This window comes from Stegostoma tigrinum, chromosome 25 (assembly GCF_030684315.1).
Source record: "Stegostoma tigrinum isolate sSteTig4 chromosome 25, sSteTig4.hap1, whole genome shotgun sequence".
Lineage (NCBI taxonomy): Eukaryota > Metazoa > Chordata > Chondrichthyes > Orectolobiformes > Stegostomatidae > Stegostoma > Stegostoma tigrinum.
This window is the reverse complement of record NC_081378.1, coordinates 24,328,034-24,354,190: the sequence shown is the minus strand read 5'-3', so window position 1 is coordinate 24,354,190 and position 26,157 is coordinate 24,328,034. Positions and strand designations below refer to the sequence as shown.

The 26,157-nt window shown below is 41.7% G+C and overlaps 3 protein-coding genes across 6 annotated transcripts in view; 2 read left to right on the top strand and 1 right to left on the bottom strand.

The window, feature by feature from the left end:
- The window catches only part of ccdc146 (coiled-coil domain containing 146), a 133,727-nt gene extending 109,114 nt beyond the window's left edge, over nucleotides 1-24,613 (bottom strand). The window contains exons 1-2 of one of the 2 annotated variants that reach the window (XM_059654578.1): nucleotides 24,163-24,613; nucleotides 13,395-13,543 (exon numbers count right to left, since the gene is read on the bottom strand). In XM_059654578.1, coding sequence (XP_059510561.1) covers nucleotides 13,395-13,538 — 144 coding nt within the window. In that variant the 5' untranslated portion in view covers nucleotides 13,539-13,543; nucleotides 24,163-24,613. Of the gene's footprint in view, nucleotides 1-13,394; nucleotides 13,544-23,361; nucleotides 23,427-24,162 lie in introns of those variants that run through there. The other variant, XM_048554372.2, reaches the window with a different exon arrangement.
- On the top strand, nucleotides 6,777-10,529 carry fgl2a (fibrinogen-like 2a). Its single transcript, XM_048554376.1, has 2 exons — nucleotides 6,777-7,462; nucleotides 9,704-10,529. The coding sequence occupies exons 1-2, from the start codon at nucleotides 6,871-6,873 to the stop codon at nucleotides 10,402-10,404; spliced, it is 1,293 nt and encodes a 430-aa protein (XP_048410333.1). The 5' UTR covers nucleotides 6,777-6,870; the 3' UTR covers nucleotides 10,405-10,529.
- Nucleotides 24,614-25,141: 528 nt separating the features above from the next.
- fam185a (family with sequence similarity 185 member A) overlaps nucleotides 25,142-26,157 on the top strand; it is a 92,207-nt gene continuing 91,191 nt past the window's right edge. Inside the window, exon 1 of one of the 3 annotated variants that reach the window (XM_059654577.1) lies at nucleotides 25,142-25,752. In XM_059654577.1, coding sequence (XP_059510560.1) covers nucleotides 25,227-25,752 — 526 coding nt within the window. In that variant the 5' untranslated portion in view covers nucleotides 25,142-25,226. The remainder of the gene's footprint in view (nucleotides 25,753-26,157) is intronic. The other 2 variants (XM_059654576.1, XM_059654575.1) reach the window with 2 other exon arrangements.

The following is a 26,157-nucleotide window of genomic DNA, read 5'->3' as shown; positions in this document are numbered from 1 at the left end:
TGTCCAAATTAACCATTTCAAAGACACATAGAGACACCGCAGAGATTCCAAAATAAACCCAAAACTGGTAAACAGGCTGCCTTACCAAGTGGAAGTTGCAGAGTGAGCAGTTAAATCTGGCCCAACCACTCTGAGTGTCCCAAAGGATATAAGACAGAACAAAGATGCAGAAATGTCCCAAACAGAGCAGAAAAGATTGAAAGGGGAGTAGTCTACACTTCTACTGGATGAATAAGAGGTCAGGCTAGTCAATACAATGTCTTCAGATTTAGACAGAGAAGAGAAAATTCCCAGATAGACATGGTGAGGAAGTTGCCTCGACTAGTTAAGGAGCTGCAGAGTAGTGCAGCAACAGCTGAACAGCCAGTAGCAGAAGGCAGTAGCATCTTAACGGTATTGAGGATACATGCGTACGCAAAGTAACTAAAAAGGGAAAGTTAACACCCTGAAGTTCCACCACACGTGTCACAACCACAAAGGAGTTGAAGAGGGTCGAGTGGTAATATTGATAGACTATTAATCCAGAAATCCAGGTAATGTTCTAGTGAATTGGGTACAAATCTCACCACGGCAGATTGTGGAATTTGAATTCATAAAAATCAGCAATTAGAATTCTAATGATGACCATTAAACCATTGTTAACTTTTGGGAAAAAAAACTCTCCTGGTTCACCAAAGTCTTTACCTGGTCTGGCCTACATGTGACTCCAGACCCACACAATGTGATTGACTCTTACTTGCTCTCTGGGCAGGCGAGTAATAGAATGAAATAAAAAAAACTGTTGAGTTTAAAAAGTTAAACACAAAGCCCAGTAAACTGGTGAATGTCTGTCAGAGGGAGTCAGGAGAAGTCAGCTGGGAAGGATGGGCTAGAGGCTTCCCCATTTGACTGCCAGGCTGGCTGACACTGGAATCTTGGAGTTAAATGACCAGTTAGCACTGCTGATCAAACAGCAATGGAAAGATTGGCCACCTTGTTTGGGATTTTTAAAAAAATTCACTGTGTAGACAAGATGGGTCACTGAGCCTATTTCAGCATAACTAACCTTTTAAAAGGGTACTGGCAAGTCCCAGTTATTCTCAGAGCAAGAGAAATCTCAACGTTATTTCATCAAGGTAGAGTTATACCAGAGGTCATGTTTCTTGGCCTTGAAAAAGCCCTAGCAGCCTTTCAGAGGTGGATAAAACATGATTGCTGGATTCAACAATTGTAGCGTGTTCTTAGAAAACTTGATGATTTACGTAAGCAAACAGAAAACCACAAGTGGAACAGGAAAATGTTAAGAGCATTTTAGAAAAATAAGATTGAGAGTCTCCAAGCAAGCTGGTGCCCTTTGAAATGCCTCAAAAATAAAAAGCACCCAATGGCAGATTGTTTCACTCACGTTACCTGTTGTCAGTTATTTTGTTGCATTTACTTATTTGTCTCTTTGACTTTCAAAAGTGAATCACAGACTGAACATATACACTTCTTTTCCATTTTTTCTGCAAGAAAACATGCGAAAAAATAGAATTTGCTTTTTCCTCTAAGAGCCTCAGGAACATTATTGGAATTCATTGCTGCAGAGTGCAGTGGAGGCCGGGATGTTGGATGACTTCAAGGCAGAGATCGACAAATTCTTGATCTCAAAAGGAATCAAGGGCTACGGGGAGAGTTCAGGGAAGTTGTGTTGAAATGCCCATCAGCCATGATTTAAATGGCGGAGTGGGCTTGATGGGCCGAATGGCCTTACTTCCACTCCTATGTCTTATGGTCTTATGGTCTATTATTTCCACAAAAGATGAAGAGAGATTATAAATTACTTTAAAAGCTATACTTGCTGGTTTAATTTTTAAAATGGGCTTTGCCTGGCCTCTGCCAAATATATGATGTAAATTGACTACATCCATTACACGGCCAGGGTTCAGATCATCCTCATGGAATTTCACACCCTTCTGTTCTGTGGACATTGTAGTCAAACTACCACAAAAGAAAACGCAATACTATATGTCCCTAGCAGAGGTTAGGAATAAAAGGGAGATATTGAAACGCATTATTCTTGAAACGGCACTAATGCAATGAATTATACAGTGCAATAGTTTTAATCTGAGGCATATAAGGTTAACTTCTTTATACTTGAGATGATAACAATTCCATTTGTCTCCCAAGGTGAACACTGGAACCCAGCTCCATGGATAAAAACCAATTGTTTGCAGACTTTTCCAGGAATATTTATAGGTTCAAACACTCTCGCCATCTCAAAGAGATTAACTGTAACTCTAATTTCTGTTGATTTAGTTTGGTAAGAATCTAGTTATTTGCTAATACTCAGTCTGCTTGTTAAGATTGATACATTCAATGGGAAATATAAAAGGAAGCATTTCATTTGGAGAGCGAGTGGGTGAAGGATTATGCTTCACCATAACTTCAGGTTAGCAGATAAATTTGACAAATGAAAACATAAATCGAGGCTTCTTGATCATTTGTTTCTTTTAAGTTTATTTATTTACTGTAATTTTTTTCTTCCGCCACCCAAAATGCCAATCCTCTCTGGACGTTTGAGTGGTAGATCACAGGGCTAGGTGAATATTGATCCACCTAGGGTAGGCGATGGCCGAGTTGTATTATCGCGAGACGATTAATCCAGGGGACCCAGGTTCGAATTCCACCTTGGCAGATGGTGGAATTGGAATTCAGAAAAAAGGTCTGGAATTGGGAATCTCTTGATCACCATGAAGTCATTGCCGATTGTCGGAAAACCCCATCTGTTTTACTAATCCCCTTCAAGGGAGCAAATCTGCCACCCTGGTCTGGCCTACATGTGACTCCAGACCTCCAGCAATGTGGTTGACTCTCAACTGCTCTCTGAAATGGCCTAGTACGTACTCAGATGTACCAATCACTACAATGACTCAAAGAAATGAAACTGGACGGATCACCTGGCATTGACCTAGACACTGGAAAAGACAATGGCAGAAACAGCCCTGTCGACCATGCAAAGTCCTCCTCACTAATATCCGGTGGTTAGTGCCAAACTTGGGAGAGCTGTCTCACAGACTAGTTAAGCAACAGCCTAACATAGTCATACTCACAGAATCTTACCTTACAACTTTCCAGACACCACCATCACCATCCCTGGATATGTCCTGTCCCGCCAGCAGGACAGACCCAGCAAAGGAGGCAACACAGCGGTAGAGAGTCAGGAGGGAGTTGCTCTAGGAGTCCTCAACATTGACTCCAGACCCCATGAAGTCTCATGGCTTCAAGTTAAATATGGGAAAGAAACCATCTGCTGATTACCACATACTATCCTCCCTCATCAGCTGAATCAGCGCTCCTCAACGTTGAACAACACTTAGAGGAAGCACTGAGGATGGCAAGGGCACAAAACGTACTCTGGGTGGAGGATTTCAATGTCCACCAGCAACAATGGCTCGGCAGCAGTACTACTGTTTGGGCTGGGTGTGTCCCACAGGACATAGCTGCTAGACTGCGTCTACAGCAGGTGGTGAGGGAACCGACGAGTGGGAAAACATACTTACTCATCCTTATTAATCTGCCAGCCGCAGTTGCATCTGTCCATGACAGTATCAGTAAGAGTGACTGTTGCATAGCCCTTATGGAGACAAAGTCCTGCCTTCACATTGAGAATAACTTCCATCGTGTTGTGTGGCACTATCACTGTGCTAAACAGGACAGAGTTCTCACAGATCTAGCAACTCAAGGCTGGGCATCTATGAGGCGCTGTGGGCCATCAACAGCAGCAGAATTGTGTTCCAGCACAATCTGTAACCTCATGGCCCAGCATTTCGCCCACTCAAGCATTACTATCAAGCCAGGGGATCAACCCTGGTTCAATGAAGAGTGCAGGAGGGCATGCCAGGAGCAGCGCCAGGCATACCTGAATATGAGGTATCAACCTGATGAAGCCACCAAACAGGACTACTTGTACATCAAACAGTGAAAGCAGCAAGTGATAGACAGAGCTAAGCAATCCCACAACCAACGGATCAGATCTATGCTCTGCAGTCCTGCTACATCCAGTCGTAAATAGTGGTAGACAATTAAACAACTCACTGGACGAGCTGCCCACATCCCATGAATGAATAAAAATAAAGCTGAGAAAGAGTACCGAGAAATGGTAAATGGAGCTTAATATAGCTAAATGTGAGGTGTTGCATTTTGGAAAGTCAAATCAAGGAGTTTCATGATGAATGTTAGGGCCTTAAGGAGTGCATTGGAACAGAGGCACTTTGGAGTTCAGGTGCACGGTTCTCTGAAAGTGGAGTCACTGGGCAATAAAGAAGGCTTTTGGCACACTGGCCTTCATCAGTCAGGGCATTGTGTATAGAAGTTGGGAAATTATGTTGCAGCTGTACAGGACATTGGTGAGGCTGCACTTGGCGTATAGTGTTCCGTTTCGGTCACCTTGCTCTAGGAAGGATGTTATTAATCTGGAAAGAGTGCAGAGGAGATTTACAAGGAGATTTACAAGGATATTGCCAGGACTCAGGGGATTGAGTTATAGGGACAGGCTGGACAAGCTCAGACTTTTTTCTTTAGACGCTAGGAGACTGAAGGGGGATCTTATAGAAGTGTATAGGATCGTGGCAGGCATGGTTAGGATGTCTTTTTCCAAGGGTTGGGGAATCAAAGACAAGGGGGCATCAGTTTAAAGTAGGAGGGGAAAGAATACATGGGAACCTGAGGGGCAACATTTTTACACTGAGGATGGTATGCATATGAAATAAGCTGCCAGGGGAAGTGGTTGAGTTGGGTGCGTGAACAACATTTAAAAGGCATTTGGACAAATACATGGATAGGAAAGGTTTAGAAGGATATGGGCCAAGTGCAAGTAAATGGGGTTAGCGTGGATGGATACTTTGGTCAGCACAGATCAGTTTGTGTCGAAGGGCTTGTCTCCCAGCTGTAGGACTCTATGACTCTATAAGTGGAGTAAGTGAAGTCAACGAGTGAAATCTCCCAGTCCTCTCTTTTTGTCCATATGAATCCTGCCCGGATGGTGTGAGCAAAAGGGAAAACAACTAAGATGAATTTTTTTAAAAATCTCTGTGTATGGTCTGAAGAAGATAATTCAATTTATTCTCTCCCCTGTCAATAACAGGTGGCTTAGTTGGTATACTTGCTGGATATATGGGCAATAAATTCTGACCTGGCCAGTGGCGCTCTCATGCTGTGAATGAATGACAGAGCATGCCTGAGTTAGAATGTTATGAGTTCAAAAACTTAAATGAAGAGGAATTTCTTTACTCAGTGTGACAAAAGTTTGGAATTCTCTGCCTCAGAGGTTCATGGAAGTTCAATCATTGAGTATGTTCAAGATAGAAATTGACAGATCTCTGCAGACTGCTGAGATGAAGGGAAAAGGAGATAAGAAGGCAAGGAAGTGGTGGATGACCAGCCATGATCTAATTGAATGGTGGCACAGGCTAGATAGCTGAATGGCCTGTTCCTGTTCCTGTCTCTGCTCTTAAGCCAAGACCTAAATGCAAATGTCTAGGTTGGCACTTCATGCAGCATTAAGGAAGCATGCACTATCAGATTTTTTTGCTTTTTGAATGAGGCATGAAGCTGTGTTCTCCCGAGGCCTCATCAATATACGCAAAAGAACCCATAGCACTATTCTGAAGAACAGCACTGGATTCATTCAATCACCTGGCCAATGCATATTTCTCAACCAACAGACTAGAAACAGTTTAGTTGGTTGTTATTAGATTGCTGTCTTGAGAAGCTGACTGCCACATAGCCTACATTTTCAAAGTTATTAAACCTTAGAAGTATTTTAAATGTTATGAAGCACTCCAGATGGCCTTGTGATGAAAAGCACTGTATAAATTCAAATTTCTCTATTCTCTTTTAAAATCTACCAACCAAATCAGTGCTTCATTTGAAGAATTAAACCAGCAGCCAGAGAGGTGGAACAGCAATGAGCTTCTAAATGTCTGAAGATCCCATTGACTATCACAGGTGGGGTGATTCTTCCTGTATCTGCTTACAAGTTTAATTGTGAGTATTTACAAGAATGCATTTACTGGAATGTCGAGTTTCAAAATGGCAGAGCTAACACGACATCATTTGTTTGGTTTGTATGGTTCCAGCTGAGATACAATATTTATACATTAATGACCTTACCAACATCGTATTGTGTGTCATGGATGCATTGAGATCTGCAGCACGGAGAAACGTCTTTGGCCAATCAAGTCTGCACTGCTCAAAAATAAGCACCTTATATTCTAATCTCATTTTCCAGCACTTGGCCCATAGTTTAGTACGCTCTGGCACCGCAAGTGCACATCTACATACTTCACAAATGTTATGAGTATTTCTGTCTCTACCGCTCTTTTAGACAATGAGTTCCGGACTCCCATCACCTTCATTTCCCCTCTCAAACTCTTGCCCCCTTTTTAAATCTATACTACTGCTCTTTGATCTCTCCACCAAGAGGAAAAGTACCTTCGTGTTTTCCCCAAAAAATGCACACGTATGGTGCAAAAACCATTTTGGTTATCTATTAATGTCCACGAAAATGCCCCACAGGTTAAGTCTCTGGCATGTTTGTTTGCAACAGAAGTGTGCAGTATGCATATTTAAATCAGAAAAACAGTATTTACATTCTGTTAAAATATAAAATGCTCCAACATACTGTTTTATAACTGAGGTAATTTTCAATTCATGTAGGCAGGCTAAGTGACTGTCAATAATGAAGACTGACAGATAGATATCACAACTGAACACCCACCTACAGTATTTAAATCATTAGCAGCTTGCGCAGTGACTTCCCCGTAAGTCAGTGCTGAGGAACTGACAGTACGGCATTGATAGCTTTAAAGCGTTTTTGCTTTCACTGTTAGTGAAACGTTTGCAGATACAATGAAGACTGCCGTTGCATTCTTTTTCCTGAATGTTGGATTAGTACTTTGTATTGAAGTTCCTGTGGAATACAGCAGTACCAGCAGATTCACAAATTCCACAGGAAGAAACGAATTGGGAGCCTGTGCCATCAAGCTGAAGCGCACAGAATGCGATGAAGATGAAGTCTGTCATTACAAGCTCAATCTTCCACCTCTCACCTTTCAGCTACCTAAAGAGACAAAACTCCTCAAACAGACTGTCAAACAAGTGAAAAGTCTAACAGCAACAGTCAATAAGATGAAGAATAGATGGCTGGAAGCAAAACAGAAAAAGCCTATTAGTCATAAGCAAGCTACTGGAAATATAGAGTATGGAAGAAAGGATACCAATAGAATATCATTGTTGGAGGAGAAAATTACTAAGCTAACAGGTTTATTAAAGAATGCCAAAAATCAAATCAATGTGCTTCAGGGTCGTTTAGAACGGATCAGTATTCTGAATATGGACAATGTTTTGCACCACATTAACAAGGAGCTTTCAAAAATTAACTATACAGTGAATACACTGAACAACAAGTGTTCTACAACTTGTGAAGCTCAAGGTCAACTCAGTAAGTTAATCTGTGCATGAAATATTGTATACAAAACTATCAATACTACCAGGAGTCATAGTGTTAAATATTATGCTAATTTTCTCCCCCATTATAAGTAGATGTAAACTTGAAATTCTAGAATTACGTTTCCATGGACAAACTGAACAATGCAATACTTTGATTCATGGATCTTATCTATACTACAAAATGAACGAAACTTTGTCACCTGATAAATTGTCAAATATTAATACATATTATTTGATTTTCCAAATTTTCAATTTTCAATTCAACTGGATTTTGCAATAATATGTAAATTGTAAATTGACACAAGATTAAATATTTCACTAATGTGTGCATTCACATCAGCTAAAAATTACATCAAGCTGATTAATTTTAATGTCAGAAACAAAAACAGAAATTGCTGGAAGAGCTCAGGAGGTCTGGCAGCATCTCTGGAGAGAAATCAGAGTTAATGTTTCAGGTCTGGTGACCCTTCCTCAGAACCTTTCCTCTGGGAAAGGGTCACTCAACCCAAAGCATTAACTCTGATTTCTCTCCAGAGATGCTGCCAGACCTCCTGAGCTCTTCCAGCAATTTCTGTTTTTGTTTCCGATTTACAGCATTTCTCTCCAGAGATGCTGCCAGACCTCCTGAGCTCTTCCAGCAATTTCTGTTTTTGTTTCCGATTTACAGCATTCACAGTTCTTTAAGTTTTTAATTTTAATGTCAGTTGCATTGCAAACTGAGGGTTTTTTGTGACTTTCATCACAGCAAATTAATGTGAATATTCATAAATGCAAACATTTTGTACAGTAAATTACCAAGCTATCTATTTTTAATAATATCATTTAAAATTAGGACTTCTGGAGAAACATTGAGACAAATTTTCTTACCCAATAATTACCCTTACCCAAATCCTAATTTTCACGCCCCTTACTTTTGCAATGTTGTGATCTTGCAGATAGTTACCATGCTGCATGCCATATTATCAGAAAAGTCTAAAAGACAACCTGAGCTTTGGGCTTGATTTCAACTCTGGGTATGATTCAAATGGACAAGTATGGAGGACTGTGAGGTTGCATTCACAGTCTACACCTGGCCCTGTGACCTCCTATCCAAAACTGCCAGGCATTATTGGCATGTTAGGCAACAGGAAAAATAATACAGTAAATAAATATACTTAAAAAGAAACAAATCATCATCAAGGCCTAAGCACTTCATTTTGCCAAGATTGTCTGCTTACTAGAAATTACTATAAAGCATGTCCTACATCCACTCTCTTTACAAACGAAATGCCTCTTTTTTAGATTAACTCTGAACTGAAACTTTTACTATTAAAGTATATCTTGAGGCCTACAGATACCAAATTGCACCCAACGCATGTTGTTTATATTTAATGGCAGAAGTTGCTTCTATTGATTTTGCCTATATACAGGAAATCTTACTTTTATTGAAGAGTCCATCTTTATCTTTAAAACTGTCGGCAAATTTTGCTCTGTTTGCAGACACAATTAGTTTGTATTACCCTGTCATGTAAGTGCATAACTTGTGTGTCGCTCGCTGTAGCCAAGTATTGTTTGTCGAGATAATGGGAACTGCAGATGCTGGAGAATTCCAAGATAATAAAATGTGAGGCTGGATGAACACAGCAGGCCAAGCAGCATCTCAGGAGCACAAAAGCTGACGTTTCGGGCCTAGACCCTTCATCAGAGAGACAGGTCTCCCTGGAGAAGGGTCTAGGCCCGAAACATCAGCTTTTGTGCTCCTGAGATGCTGCTTGGCCTGCTGTGTTCATCCAGCCTCACATTTTATTATATTGTTTGTCGAAATGCTTTTGTGAATACTGGGCTTTCTTAAAACCACAAAAATAGGGAAGTAGTTTGTCGACATAGCATTTACTGTGCAGATGAATAAGATAGTATTATGAGTAAAGAACTGAGAAAAATTTGCATTTTGACCCTTTTTGTGTAATCATTTTTGATTAATTTCCAAATCATTTCATTGTTAGGAAAGTAGAATTTTGAAACACTGCTAAAGCACAGATCATCATCAATTAAGATTTTATTTAAGAATTTTTAAAGTTCTGCCTGGTATTTACTTGTTTAGAATGACTTTTGTAATAGAAGGTTTCTCCATTCTATATGTGCCGTATTTAATTTTGTGAAAGATTATTGTAATATATACGTATAAATAGGTCATAATTCAGCTGGTATGATTTAAAAGATAAAGTTAATGACCTAGTTCTGTCCTTTCTTTCAGCCATAAAATTTCCTGAAGATTGCTCAGGCTATTACAGACTCAAACAGCAGAAAAGCGGCATCTATGTAATTGCCCAACGCTTTAATGAAAGTTTTCCAGTTTATTGTGATATGAAAACTGAGAATGGTGGTTGGACAGTACTGCAGTCTCGCAAAGATGGTAGTGTCAATTTTAATCGCACGTGGGCTGAATACAAAAATGGTTTTGGGAATCTCTCAACAGAATTTTGGTTGGGAAATGACAAAATACATTTTTTGACAGAATCCAAGGAAATGATTTTGAGAATTGAACTAGAAGACTGGAACGGCATCAAAGAATATGCCTCATACGATCAATTCTTCGTTGCAGATGAAGATCATTATTATCGCCTGAATGTTAATGGGTTTTCAGGCACAGCTGGTGATGCACTGCATAATGACAAGAATTACAACCATGATCAAAAATATTTCACCACCAAAGATAAAGATAATGATAACTATTCTTTGGGTAACTGTGGGGCATATTATGGCTCTGGTTGGTGGTTTGATGCTTGTATGTCAGCTAATCTCAATGGCAAATATTATAAAAAACCCTACAAAGGCATACGAAATGGTATTTATTGGGGCACTTGGCACAATGCAGCAAATGAAATTCTGAATGGCTATCGTCAGCCTTTTAAGTCAGTAAGAATGCTCATTAGGCCTAAGACGTTTAAGCCATAGGTATGTAGCAACAAAAAAAATTGCCGAATTATTTTAAACATGATATTGGAGTGCTTTCACTGTGTAATCATTTTAAGAGCTGTATTGTACCGCATAAACTGCAATAAAAGTGACATCCAGCTTTATTCTTTATCATTTCTGACAGCCTCTAGCTATTTCTATAACGTCAGAATACTTCTCTGAAATAAAATCACCTGTGCATCAAAGCTTATTCTAGCCAAGTACTAGGAAGATCAAGCCATAGTTTCCTACCTCACTTTACTTCTTTTCCACCAACTTCAACTGTATCCTCAATTACTTACTCAGGGTGATTCAGATTGTTCACATATCAGTGTATTATTTGATCTAGAGCTTCAAACTCTATCTCTGAAGAAAGGCCTTACTTTCAAGTGCATGTGTACTAAAAATATCTTATATATATTTCACATCTCTTGAGTTGTTCAGTCGCTCCTGGCTAGTTTCCTATTCTCTAATTTATATTAAGTACAGCATGTTAAAATGTCACCCATTCATATTCTTTTTTACACTAAATCTTGATCATCTATCAGAATGTCCTTGTTGATCTACATTTGTCCATACTGAATTTTAAGTCCTGGTACTCATTTTCAGATCCATCCAAGACCTTGCTTTGCCCTACCTTTACCTTGTCGCCTCTCCCACACTTTTCAGTCTTCTGACTGGCATCCTATGCCATCTTCTGCCACTTTTCTCTATAATTGATCGCAATGCCTTCCATTATCTTGGAAGTACTTTTTGAACCTTACTGTCTCTGCATGTTTCTGGACTTTAAAATCTTCTCAAAACCACATCTTTTGAACCAAAGTTTTAGTAGTTGCTCTACAATTCAACATTGGATTTTGTATAACTTTAAAAAGCATCTTAAAACATTAAATAAAATGTAAATATACGTTCTTGTCAACAGAGAACATGTTAAAGGAAGACGTGTATATGTGGGTGTAAAATATTTGTAATGGTTATTAATGAGTGTAATTAAGGTCAATAGGTACTGGCAGCATGCCAAATGTTGAAATGGGCCATCCATGTCTCAGGCCTGACAGTTGGGGTGCAGGCTGCCTACAGCTCTAAATCTTTGCCTATAAAAGGGGATAAATTAATTTTTACACCCTCATTTTTTAAGTAGTTGGGTGGAAACAAAGTATGTACTTTTTAATTCCATTTTGAAGAATTTCAGGTATATGCTTAAATAGAATTTTCAATGAAGAATTAATCTAAAAGAAATTTAGCTGGAATTAACTTCAGGAGAACTATTGTAATACTGATGAATCATTTCGTAACTTCAATTAGAGCAGACAATAGAAATTTCCAATTAACTGTGCTATTTTAAAAAGTATTCAGATTGATTATTTTAGCTTTAAATATATCTCTTCTACTGATTGCACTGAATACCTTGTTATTAAAAATGCTTGTCCACTGTTAACATATTACTTTGCATAATTTACTCAGCAATTTAATGTTAAGGCCAGAGAGTTGTAACAATTGTAAATATGTTTAATTGTTAGAAAGGTACCAATGAAAGAATCAAAATAACTACATTGTGCTAGCGATAGTAGGAACTGCCGATGCTGGAGAATCTGAAAGAACAAGGTGTAGAGCTGGATGAACACAGCAGGCCAAGCAGCATCAGAGGAGCAGGAAGGCTGATGTTTCGGATCTGGACCCTTCTTCTATACTGTTTTTGAAAGATATGTAAAAAAGCTGCACTTGGCTTTTAAGCTATTCTCAATATGATATGTTTACCATAAGCACTGAGGCCTGTCACAAGCTCTGTAAAACTCTGTACAGCTCTTAAACAAAACAAGCATATCTATAATAAAGCAAGCAATTGCAGATAATGGTGTGATCTATTCTATTTACATATATGTCATTCAAGAGCCGTTGGTTTGTCCAGTTTTCTCGCCAAATTCCTCCCTCAACCAATACATTAAAATAAATTAACTTTTTTGTTGTTTATAGGTTCATGATGTGTAGAAAAGAACTATGCAAGTCTTTATACTGAAAAGTAATTAATGATGTTAAAGTGCAATGCATTAGAAACAAAAGGATGTCTGAGAAGGGGTGATGTAGGGATGATGGATTAAATTAATTGATGACTTGTCAATGATTAAGACCACTGAAGTAGAAAAGTCACAAAAGAAGACAAGGTTAAGAAGGTAGTCACATTGAAATTTCCAGTAACTTCTTCTCATCTGCAACAAGTTGGTATGGTGCCTCCACCTTTCCTCCTTTCACTGCTAACCCCACCTAACCTCCCCAACCCCGCTAGATAACATAGGACCATTTGGTCCTATAACTAATGTCATTAACTCTGAGTAATAAACTAACCATAGCAGAGGATAAGACAAGATTGTCTCCCTCCCTTCCTTTAGCATTGGTAAAAATCTGGGATGGTAGAAGAACTAGCAACTAGGTTTATTGAACTGCCCTTGGTCAATTGTTTTTGGTTTTATTTGGTGGAGTCTGCAGAGTTATGTAACTTGAACTTAACTCTTGCTGTTGCAACATCTGTTCTTAAAACTGTTTATTGTAGAGAAAGTTGGTTGCTTTTCTTTTTTGGTATTTTTAACCATCATCCAATTCTCTTCCAAGGCCAGTAAGATCACTTGTTGATCCAGTTCCCAGGAACTGGAAATATTTGTCTGTTATTTCCCGCCAAGCTAACTGAAACTGCAGAATTCATACACTTGCATCATCCTGTCTCAACCACAATTTCATTCTGACTTCATCGACTATTCTCCAGTTATCTCTTTCCCATTCACCATTTCCTGAATCATCTTTATCCACAGTCAAAAGGAGTAAAAGTCACAAGGTGATGTGAGATAAGTTGCTGATTTGCTATCCCGCTATGTTACACTATTAAAAATCAAAGTAATACCCAAGATTTTAAGAGCAAGATAAGTTCAAGCAAAATATCCTCCATATTTAAAGCCACACAGAAACATTAAATAGTGTAAACATAGACGAGAACTTACTTCATCCAGGCACTGAAAAGCAGGACTTGTAGACACATCTGCAGGTTCCTCTTCTTGAAGGGTTATTGCTGGGGCTACAGCTGTGATGGTTTCTTCATCATCTTCGTCAATATCATCTTCTGATTTCTTTTCCTCTTCACTCATATCTCCTGGCGTATTATATAAATATTAAATATTAATTATTATATAAATTATTGCTAACAACCACAGTCTGACTTCCCCAGCATTCTCCTGTACAGCACCCCACAGGCCAACAAACTTTGCAGCTCCATTCATTCCTCATTCTCCAGACACATCCTCACATACCCAACTGATCGGCTAATAATGACATTTATCTGACATCTCATAATTGGTGCAACAACCTCCTCTCTGCACAATTCATTTCTCATGATCATGACACTGTTTTCTCTCCTTGCATGAGAGAAAAAAAAGCACAAATTTAGGGAAAGAACACAAAGCCATGGATGGATCTACAGTGACAGCTAACTTGATAGTAACTGCAATTCATACTACTAAGTCCACAGTGAAAGCAGCTTTGCTTCAGGAAGTTGCAGGTGCTGGCAATGTCCTTCTATGAAATTCTGAATTTGATGAGGTATGGGTCCTCAGGGATATCATGAAAGCAGACTCTACTTCTTTAGGCCCTGGTTGGGAGTATAACCTTCATGTTGGACAACTGTTTCAATCCCATCTGTCCTATGAACAGCTATGTATTTGATGAGAAAGCATCTGGTATGCAATTGAAATTGTTGCCGTTCCAAGTATTGTTGATGCAGCTCGTCTTGTTCTTTAACAAAGGTCCAAAAAAGAGTTGCTCCCATATTTTAGCAAAGGTTGACAACTGGAAAAATCAGATTAAAGTGAGTGAAGTCCAAGGTCAGTGCACAACTCAGAAAGAACTCTGCAGTTCTTGCTATGTCAGAAAGTTATAAGTCAGCTGTGAATCATAAGACCTTAAGACACAGGATCAGAAATTAGGCCATTTGACCCACTGAGGCTGCTCTGCCATTCAATCATGGCTGATACGTTCCTCAATCCCATTGCCCTGCTTTCTCCCCGTAACCCTTGATCCCCCTGATAATCAAGAACCTATCTATCTCAGTCTTAAATATAATCAATGACCTGGCTTGCACAGTCTTCTGTGGTAGTGAACTCCATAGATTCGCCACTCTCTAGCTGAAGTAGTTTCTCCTTAACTCCATTCTAAAAGGTCTTTCCTTTACTCTAAGGCTGTTCTCTTGGGTCCCAGACTCTCCTACCAATGGAAGCATCTTCCCAACATCCACTTTGTCCAGGCCATTCAGTATTCTGAAAACTTCAATTATATCCCCCCATCATCCATCTAAACTCCAATGAGTATAGTCCCAGAGTCCTCAAACATTCATCATATGTTAAGCATTCCATTCCTGGGACCATTCTTCTGAACGTCCTCTGAACTTGCTCCAGGGCCAGTACATCCTTCCTGAGATATGGGGCCCAAAACTGCACACAATACTCCAAATGTAGCCTGACTAGAGCCTTATAAAGCCTCAGTAGCACATCCCTGCTTGTATATTCAAGTCCTCTCAAAATAAATGTCAACATTGTATTTGCCTTCCTGACTACTGACACAACCTGCAACTTTACCTTGAGAGAATCCTGGACTAGAACTCCCAAGTCTCTTTGCACTTCAGACTTCTGAATTTTCTCCCCATTTAGAAAATAGTCGAAACTTTTATTCTTCTTACAAAGTGCATGACCTCACACTTTCCCAGTTGTCCTCCATCTACCATTTCTTTTGACCACTCTGCTAACCTGTTCAAATCCTTCTGCAGCCTCACCACCTCCTCAATACTACTTGTCCCTCCACCTGTCTTTGTACTGTCTGCAAACTTAGCCAGAATGCCCACAGTTCCTTCATCTAGATCATTAATGTACAAAGTGAAAAATTGTGGTCCCAGAACTGACCCTTGCGGAACTTCACTTGTCACTGGCTGCCATCCTGAGAAACACCCTTTTATCCACATTCTCTACATTCTGCCAGACAGCCAATCTTATATCCATGCTAACCCCTTGCCTCTAACACCATGGGGCCCTTATCTTACTCAGCACCCTCCTGCGTGGCACCTTATCAAAGGCCTTCTTGAAGATAGATAACAGGCAGATAACATCCATTGGCTCTCCTTGGTCTACCCTGCTCATTACTTCCTCAAAGAATTCTAGCAGAAAAGCATAACCTCCTGTTGATGAAACCGTGCTGACTTTGCCCTATTTTACTATAGACTTCCAAATATTCAGCAATCTCATCCTTTACAATGGACACCAAAATCTTACCCATGGCTGAGGTTAGGCTAATCAGCCTGTAATTTTCCGTCTTTTGCCTTACTCCCTTTTTAAACAGGGGTGTCATGTTAGCCATTTTCCTGTCCTCTGGGAATCCCCTGACTCTAGTGATTCCTGAAAGATCACCACTAACGCTTCCACTATCTCTTCACCTATCTTCTTACTCTGGGGTGTAGTCCATCTGGTCCAGGTGATTTGTCCACCTTCGGGCCAATCAGTTTTACTAGCACCTTTTCCTTGTTAATGGCCATGATACTCAGCTCTGTCCCCTGACTCTCTTGAATTTTTGGGATATTACCTGAGTCTTCCACTGTGAAGACTGACACAAAGTGATTATTCAGTTCCTCAGCCATTTCCTTGTTCCCCACTACTATCTCTCCACCGTCATTTTCCAGTGGTCCAATGTCCACCTTTGCCTCTCTTTTGTCCTTTATATATCTAAAGAAACTTACAGTCTTCACTTATATTACCAGCTAACTTACCCTCATATTGAATCTTCTCCCTTCTTATTTCTTTTTTTGTTGCCCTCTGTTGGTCTTTGTAAGCTTCCCTGTCCTCTGGTTTTCCACTGCCCTTTGCCAGATTATATGCTTTCTCTTTTGCTTTTATGTTATCCCTGTCTTCCTTAGTCAGCCAGGGTTGCCTCATCATCCCTGTACGATGTTTCTTTTTCCTAGGGATGAATTTTTGTTGTGTCTCCTGAATTACTCCCAGAAACTCCTGCCATTGTTGTTCCACTGTCTTTCCCACTAGGCTCTTCTTCCAGTCAATTCTACCCAGCCCCTCCCTCATACCTTCTGTAGTCACCTTTATTCAACTGTAATACCGTTACCTCTGATCCTATCTTCTCTCTCTCAAATTGCAGAGTAAATTCTATCATCTTATGATCACTGCCTCCTAAGGATTCCTTTACCTTAAGCTGCCTTATCAAGTCTGCCTCATTGTACAACTCTAAATCCAGTATTGCCTGTTCCCGGGCTCCACCACGAGCTGCTCCAAAAAGCCATCTCATAGATATTCTATAAACTCCTTTTCTTGCAATCCACTACCAACGTGACAGTGAAACTTGGATCTTTAACCAAATGCTGCGAGGACAAACCTTTCACATAAAAAGCACAACAACTGTCAGATTCAATGAACAATGGATCAGTTTAAGAAACCCATGCACTGGCTCTTAACACAAAAATGCTGGGTTAAAGTCACATTTATTGCCTATTCTTGTATTGAAATTAATTATCCAACAGCTCCATGGAGATTTCTCTCCCCTCCTACAAAAGTGCCCTGGATAAATTTGGAAGTGGGTGGGATCATGCCAGGTTTCTGATCTGATATCACAGTTTTGAGCTTTCAATTGACCCCATCTGCACCTTGTTTGCTCCCAAATTGGAGTTAAAATTCTGTCCTTGCTCCAAGAAGCTGGCACAGAAAGCAAATTTAAAAAGTTCTCCTCAAGTCCATTTCTTGCCAAATAGCAGAAAGGATTAAAATTTGGACAATAAAGCACTGAAACAAATTTTAAAAACCATCAACTACTACTTGTAAAAAAGGTTAACATTTCTTTTACGAATGTCATACACAGTCTGTAGATGGAGACAGGGAGTTCTACTCTAGCCTCCCTAGGGACCAAATATATATGCACCTGCTCCCAAGGATCCTAGTATTGTACTTGTACATTGCTATTTTGCAGTAAACCATCTTGTTATCCAAGAACATTGTCTCTTCTGCAGTATCCTCCAACACTATTTGCTGGATAGGACCCAGAGCAAATAAAGATAGAAAGAGGAGGATCAGTGACAATGAGCTACCTCAAAGCACTTCCTGTCCAGTACCGCAGGCTTATAGTGGTGGATGTGTAGAGATTTCCAGCCCACTAACACATCATTACTGATGGCGCAAGGGATGTCATGCAGTTTCATTTTGTAAGGACAGCGGGTCCTTATGCCGTTTAGTAAGAATGAAACACTACATTTACAGAGCACCTTTTATAACCTCAGGACCTCCCAAAGCACTCTGTTGGAACATAGGAAATTTGCAAAGCAATATTGCAGGAACAGCAATGTGATAATGACAAGATAATCTGCAGTAGACACGTTGGTCGGAGGTCACATATTGACCAGGGCATATGGGTGCATCCACTTGTCCAAGTTAAAATTGGGCCCTTAATCAGCATCATATATGATGGCATTCTCATGTCAGAAGCTGGCAGATGAGACCCAGTACAATAGGAATTTGACTTGTAAGCTTGCTGGGGTGGGGAATAAAGGGTAATTGGAAATCAATTCTGCAACGTCAGGGTTCTTATCAGTTACCTGGCCTCATCCATACCCGAGTCACTTTCCTGGAGGCTGAACGGAGGTGTGGCAGGACAACTCGTCCATATGTAGTGGGTTGCCAACCCAATTAAAGGCATATTAAAGGCTGTTAACAGGAGCTGGCTGGAATTTTCTAGTAGTTCTCCTAATTAGCAGAAAAGTGATGGCTACTGTAGCGGGGATTGGTGGTAGGTCAATGCCAGTATCCCAGGCAGGCTTAAGGGCCCTGCCTCCGAGCATGATAGTTGGCTCATCAGCCCCACTGCCTTCAGAAATACACAGTCCAGTCGGACTCTGGTGATTTTACTTCACATTTATCCCACTGAGAACATACTGCCACCTGGTGGGATTCTACAGTAGCACAGAATTTTTACAGTAATGCAATTATAAGGCGATAAATAACATCAGAAGAGAGTGGATTCCTATTGTTGTTGTTACATTATTCAGGGATTTGCTGATAAAATATTCAAGATGATTCACAATGACAAAGAAATGTATAATGAAGCTGGGGCAAATGAGCGCAATGAAGCAGGGGTCTGTACATGGAAAATGGGTTAAAGGCAGATCTAGTTACAAGAAGGTGCATAAATGTCAACCAAAAACAGAGCAAGATGTTGGCTGCAGGCATTTCCACAAATACTAACAATGTTAAGATGAAAGCAAGGGCTTTACAGAAGTATGGCAAATGAGGACTAGCAATTCTGTCATACCAGTGTACCAGTGTCCCTGATTCAAAATCCTGGCATTGCCACTCAAATGACATTGTGGATCTACCTATACCACATGGGCTGCAGCAGTTCAAGAATGCAGTTCATTAACGCCTTCTCATGGGAAGTTAAATCTCATCATTAAATGTTGGCCCAGCCAGTTGCTTCAACATCCCATGAGTAAATGAAAGAAAGGTGATGTTCAAGAGCTGGATAAGGAAGCCTGGTAGCCTGAAGGCTTAATGGTGGGTTAATGTTGGGATTCAGGAGTAACAGAAATGGTCTTACCATCTGCAAGTCTTGGGAATCAAAGTATCTGATGCTTGTATCTCAGAGAAGCAGCACATAACACATAGGAGTAGGAAAACTGGTAAATTGGGGAAACAGATTGAAAGATTCAAGAGGATTGGGGCTGATGAATTCTTGTGAATTGTGGGCAGTATTTGAGAGCAAAACATGAACCCAAGATTTTAGTGATAATGGGAACTGCAGATGCTGGAGAATCCAAGATAATAAAATGTGAGGCCGGATGAACACAGCAGGCCCAGGGATGCTGCTGGGCCTGCTGTGTTCATCCAGCCTCACATTTTATTAACCCAAGATTTTACATTTGTTAAGGAGCAGAAGGTTTTGGCAGTATTGAGGACAAAATTGGATTGTATTTGTTGAGTGATAATTGGCCAGTATTATCAGAACTAAACGCCTGGAAGCACAGAAGTCCAGATCAGAACTGAATAAAATTGAACATGGTTTGTTTTAGATCTTGAGGTAGTCTCTGCTTGAATCACCAGCTTTCAGACCTTTTCATTCTGGCCCTTTTGTGATCCAATAAATACTTTACACAGTGAGTTTGGAACTATGGACCAGCTTTCAAACTTTATTGTACTTTTACTCTATTTTCCATGATTTAACAACATTGAGTCACAGCAATTTTTTTACAACAGTGTATTGTGACTCATAAAGCAATGTAATGAAAGTGTCACTGACACACTTACCAAATAAGTCAAATTGCGAATTATTGTGTAATGTTCTTCAAATTTAAATAACAGTTTAGGTATTGAAAATTGTGACATTGACTAATTTTCATCAAAATAGTTTTTGAAGATTTTTATTATTAGATAATCATATCACCACAAGAACATGAGACTGTAAGAGAATGGGGTAGGAGTAGTCTTTTTGACTCCTTAAGACGGCTCCATCATTCAACAAGGTTATGGATGATCTGCCCCGGACCACATCTCTTCTTTCATGACAGCTCATCATAGTCCTCAACTCCCTGATATTTCTAAAATCTCTCTACCACCTCATTAAATACTTTCACTGATCTATTCTCCACAACTCTCTCAAGAATCATAGACATTCAGACCCTATGGGAGAGAAAGTTCCTTCACATTGTGCCAGTGAAAGTGCAAGTGATCCATACCTGTGCACCTGACACTGGCCTAATAGCCACAAGGATCAGTTGTAAGAGGCCACCTTTTCTTGGACCAGAAACTCAGACGGAAGTTGGGTTACTTTAATAAAACAAAACAGAAAAGTTTTGCAATGTAAACAAGTGTTGCACAATGAGCTGTGCCATACAATGTTTCTTTCGGAAATCGAAAAGAAGTGGTTGTTGAGAGGCACCAAAAGTTTTTGACTTAAAATTCTGTCTGGGACCAGTAGTCTGGTTAAGCTAAAGCTCTATGTGCCAAGAGCAGCAGAGAGTGAGAACATACTGCATCCTCTCTCCCTCACTTCTCTCTTTCTTCATGAAAGGAAAAGACAGAACATTCCACAAAACTTAAAAGAAATCAGTTCTACAAGAAAAGACCTGAGCATCCGACCATCTATTAAATTGAAGGATAACCATCACTGTGCTGGCAACAGTGAGGTAAAATGGATACAAAAAAAAACATTAAGGGCAGAATGTTACAGAAGTCTGGCCAATAGCAAAAATTCATTGCAAAGGAGATGAGAAATCCAGCAATCAGCATCAGGAGCATGTCGCAGCATCTTTTATGCTTTTTACAATTGGGGAGGCAAATTTCTTGCTAGGAGATAGCGAGTGGCTAGTTAAGGGGGATTGCAGCTTGTTAAACACCTTATTAATGGCCACTTAAGCCTCATTAACATTCAGCTTCCTATTTTACCCATACGTGACCAAGAGGCTATACATCAAAAAACCTTGACATTGGTTGGAATGGGTTCGTGATGACTTCAGTTCACAGTTGGCTGTTAGCAGCCTCTATGTTGCTCAGCAGTAAACAACACCTCAGGACATAGGCACTAGGATATAGCAAGGATTACAGATGATGGAAGCTAGAGTCAATAAACGTGGAGCTGGAAAGTACAGCAGATCAGACAGCATCTGAGGAGCAGCAGAGTCAATGTTTCATGCCTGACAAAGGGTTTTGAACCGAAACATTGACTCTCCTGCTCCTTGGATACTGTCTAACCTGCTGTGCTTTACCAGCTCCACATTTTTTGATCCATAAGCACTAGATTCATGCTCTTCCTTGTCAATGGATATTGGCATCTGACATTTCCCAACTCTTCATGACTATCATAACACCTCCTCAATTCACTTGCAGGCCACTTAAAAATCATAATTACAGGACCACTTCATGGAAGCTGTTTTTAATAGACAAAACGAAGTAAACCTACAACCAATAGATTAGATCTAAACTGTGCAATCCTGCCAGCTCCTACTGTGAACAATGGTTGACTCAACTCCTGAATCGTTACAGCCTTGGTCCAAACATGGGCAAAATAACAGAACTCCAGAGGTGAGTTGAGACTGCCAACATCAATGCAGTATTTGACTGATTATGCATCAATAAGCCCTGGCAAACTAGAGTCAATGGGAACTAAGGGGTTGAATCTACATTGGTTGAAGTCATATTCAAGCACGAAGGAAGATAGCTGTGGTTCTTGGAGGTCAAACCATCTCAACCACATGACATCACTGCTGGAGTTGCCTAAGGTAGTGTTCTTGCCTCAGTCATCTTCAGCTGGAGATGTTTATTGACAATTGCATAATGTTCAACAACATTCGCAACTCTTCAACTATTGAATATGTCCATGTACATTCAAAAGCAGCAAAACCTGAGCAACATCCAGTTTTGGGCTGATAAGAGGCAAGTTATATTTTTGCCCAGTATTACATCTCCAGTAAGAGAATTCAACCATCCGCCCTTGACATTTAATAGCATTGGATTCCCTCCGGTGAGGAAACAGGCCCTTCAGTCAAACAAGTTCACACCGCCCCTTGAAGCATCCCACCCAGACCCATCCCCCTATAACCCACACACCCCTGAACACTACGGGCCATTTTGCATGGCCAATCCACCTAGCCTACACATCTTTGGACTGTGGGAGGAAACTGGAGCACCCAGAGGAAACCCACGCAGACATGGGGAGAATGTGCAAACTCCACACATACAATCACCCGAGGCTGGAATCGAACCTGGGTCCCTGGTGCTATGAGGCTGCAGTGCTAACCGCTGAGCCACTGTGCCACCCTTAGCATCACTGAAAACCACAAACAACATCTTGGAGATCACTATTGACCAGAAATTGAACTAGGCTAGCTATGTTAGTACTGTGGCTACAACAGCAAGTCCAAGGCTTAGAACACTGCAAACAAAAACTGAAAGAACTGTGGATGCTGTAAATCAGGAAAAAACAACACAGAAGTTAATGGAAAAGCCCAGTGGTTCTGGTAGCATCTATGAAGTAAAAGGGGGCATTTAAACAGTCCTTGGATAAGCATATGGATGATGATGGGATAGTGTAGTGGGAGGGGCTTAGATTAGTTCACAGGTCGGCGCAACATCAAGGGCCAAAGGGACTGTTCTGCGCTGTATTGTTCTATGTTCTAAGAGTCAGAGTTAACATTTTGGGTCTGTTCTGAAGAAGGGCCACCAGACCCAAAAGTTAACTGATTTTTCTTAACAGACACTGCCAGACCAACTCAGCTTTTCCTGCAACTTCTGCTTCTGAGCTTAGAAATCTGCATTGGGTAATTCACCTCTTGATTCCATAAAGGAGGTGAGTGAGCAAAGGGTCGGGATAGGATGGTGGTTCAATGTGCCAGGGTACTGTGGTAATTATACACAGGGCAAGGGAAGGTGATCAATGCACACAGGGCAGGGAAGACGTCAGTGCATACATGGCAGGGGAGAGGTCATTGCAGACAGGGCAGGAGGAGATCAGTACACACATGGCAGGGGAGGGGTGTCAATATAGACTGGGCTTTGAGGGGGGGTAGGTGTGGTCAGAATACATATTGGGGGTTGATGCAGACATGGCAAGGGCAGAGGTGGTCAGTGAACACAGGGCAGGGGAAGTGGTCAGTGCACACAGGTCGGCGGTGCGGACATTGCACAGAGCGCGGAGGTTGTCAGTTTACACAGGACGTGGGGTGGTCAGTGCACATAGGCCAGGGGATGGTCAGTGTAGACAAGGCCGTGAGTGGGATAGGAGTGGTCAGTCCACATGGGGCGGGTGCACACTTGGTGATGGTGTGGGTCAGAACATCAACACTAGAGTTTGTGGATTAAAGCTGTAATCGGTGCCTTTCTGGTATTTTTGTTTTTCTGTTCTGCGCCGTCTAGATTTGAAGCCCTCGCCTTTGAGATGTACCTGAGGAGCTGCTGACACTCTCCGGGATCCTCTTCCAGTTTGTGGTCAACAAGCGTCATCTCCATAGCAACCATACACACAGTTAGTTCGCACCCAGCCATTGGGCAACATGGGATTCATCTGGACCAATAGCAAAGCTACTAAAATAAATCCCGGAAACCCGGAAAGGCCCAACAATAAGAGATAACAAGGCGTCGAGATGGATGAACACGGCAGGTCAGGCAGCATCAGAGGAGCAGGAAAGGTCCAAACCCGAAACGTCAGCCTTCCTGCTCCTCTGATGCTGGCTGACCTGCTGTGTTCATCAGCTCTATGCCTTGTTAACCTCAGATTCTCCAGCATCTGCATTTCCTACTATCTCAAAGTCCAACAATAAACTCATTTCCCTCATGCAATGCAGACTAATTGTTAATACGACTTAGATACTACGAACGCATTTCCTTTATTTATATTTGTGCAGCCTTAAATCTCTCACCAACTGTCCTTCAAGTTATACAAAAGAAATCCGCTGAACCCAGTTGTGAACCAAGGTAGACAAATAGGAGGCTGTCAAAACACAGCAAGCTAGGCAACATAACTTGGAAAGGAGAAGGCGACATTTCGGGAATTAGAGATAACAAAGTGTGGAGCTGGATGAACAGCAGGACTGCCTTTGGCATGAACCCTTCGGCAGATCTACATCAGAAGACATTTCGCGAAAAATCGCTTATTTTGTAAAAATTTCTTTGAATGACATCAACAATTGGGGTACAGTGGTAAAGCTTCTCCTTTTGAATTAGAAGATCCGGGTTCAAGTCCCACCTGCTCCAGAGCCGTGTTATTCACGTATCTGAACAGGTGCATTCCTGCGACAAAAACAGAAATTGTTAGCGAAATTCAGCAGGTCTGACAGCATCTGTTCACCAGAGAGTTAACTCTGCTTTCTCCACACGGTTGCTACCAGCTTGAGAATTTTGCCAGCGACTTCTTCTTTCAGATCTATGGCGTCCTGAGTTCTTTGTTTTATTGTGCGCATGACAGACAGTTGCACATCTGCCAATGTGGTATACTGCATCCACTGTACCCGGTGTGGCTTCCTCTACATTGGGGAAACCAAGCGGAGGCTTGGGGACCGCTTTGCAGAACACCTCCGCTCGGTTCGCAACAAACAACTGCACCTCCCAGTCGCAAACCATTTCCACTCCCCCTCCCATTCTTTAGACGACATGTCCATCATGGACCTCCTGCAGTGCCACAATGATGCCACCCGAAGGTTGCAGGAACAGCAACTCATATTCCGCTTGGGAACCCTGCAGCCCAATGGTATCAATGTGGACTTCACCAGCTTCAAAATCTCCCCTTCCCCCACCGCATCCCTAAACCAGCCCAGTTCGCCCTCTCCCCCCACTGCACCACACAATCAGCCCAGCTCTTCCCCTCCACCCACTGCATCCCAAAACCAGTCCAACCCGTCTCTGCCTCCCTAACCTGTTCTTCCTCCCAACCCAAGCCGCACCCCCATCTCCTACCTACTAACCTCATCCCACCTCCTTGACCTGTCCGTCTTCCCTGGACTGACGAATCCCCTCCCTACCTCCCCACCTATACTCTCCTCTCCACCCATCTTCTTCTCTCTCCATCTTCAGTCCGCCTCCCCCTCTCTCCCTATTTATTCCAGTTCCCTCTCCCACTCCCCCTCTCTGATGAAGGGTCTAGGCCCGAAACGTCAGCTTTTGTGCTCCTGAGATGCTGCTGGACCTGCTGCGTTCATCCAGCCTCACATTTTATTATCTTAGTTGCTCTTCGTTGCTCGCTGCAATGCTTGGACAGCTGCAACCGTTTGTACTGCATTGTGGGAATTGTAGTTCGCAATCGTCCGGTTAAAGATGCGTGCGCGGACTTCAACTCCCGACAGCACTTTCTCCTCTACCCATAACAACAGAAAGTTGGCGTTGTGGTTTTCTCCTGAGCCGTGGAGGATCCGGTATTCTGTCCCTGGTTTCGGCTCCGGCATGACTTCCTTCCCTCTGTTTTTCCGCCGAGGCTGGTCAGCGCTTTTGCCGAGGGAATGCGGCCCGTCTTTTGCCCGTCTGCGGCCTTGGAGGTCGGTGTCGGGCACCCGCTGCCTGGACTCCCGGCACAAGGGTAGCGCCTTGAAACGCTGGACTCTGCTGGTAGATCCTTTCGGCTCTTTAAAGGTGCGCCTGCCCTGCGATGTGTCGGTGAAGCCGCTGGACCCGCACGGCTACCCGTCGGCTGACCGCGCTTTCGTCGAACTCATTTCCCCAAACCAAGGGGAGAATATGGACGATGTTCTGGTGAAGTACGACAAGGCTCTGAAACAGATGGTGGTGACTTCTGAAAAAATCAGCGGCGATACTCGCATCGATTTGGTCACTCCGGTAAAGTTTGGTAAGTGCATTTTGTGAAACTGAACCCTGTTTTCGTTTTGGAGGTAGTAGGAACTGCCGATGCTGGAGAATCTGAAATAACACGCTGTGAGGCTGGATGAACACAGCAGGCCAAGCAGCATCAAAGGAGCTGGAAAGCTTGAAAGAAGAAGGGTCCCGACCCGAAACGTCAAGCTTTCCTGCTCCCCTGATGCTGCTTGGCCTGCTGTGTTCATCCAGCCTCACATCGTGTTAGTGATAATGGGAACTGCAGATGCTGGAGAATCCAAGATAATAAAATGTGAGGCTGGATGAACACAGCAGGCCCAGCAGCATCTCAGGAGCACAAAAGCTGACGTTTCGGGCCTAGACCCTTCATCAGAGAGGGGGATGGGGTGAGGGTTCTGGAATAAATAGGGAGAGAGGG

Bases quoted from the DNA above. Each gene is read 5' to 3' on its own strand.
- fgl2a (XM_048554376.1), top strand. From the start codon at position 6,871: ATGAAGACTGCCGTTGCATTCTTTTTCCTGAATGTTGGATTAGTACTT. The intron at 7,463-9,703 runs GTAAGTTAATCT...CCTTTCTTTCAG, and splicing joins TGAAGCTCAAGGTCAACTCA to CCATAAAATTTCCTGAAGAT.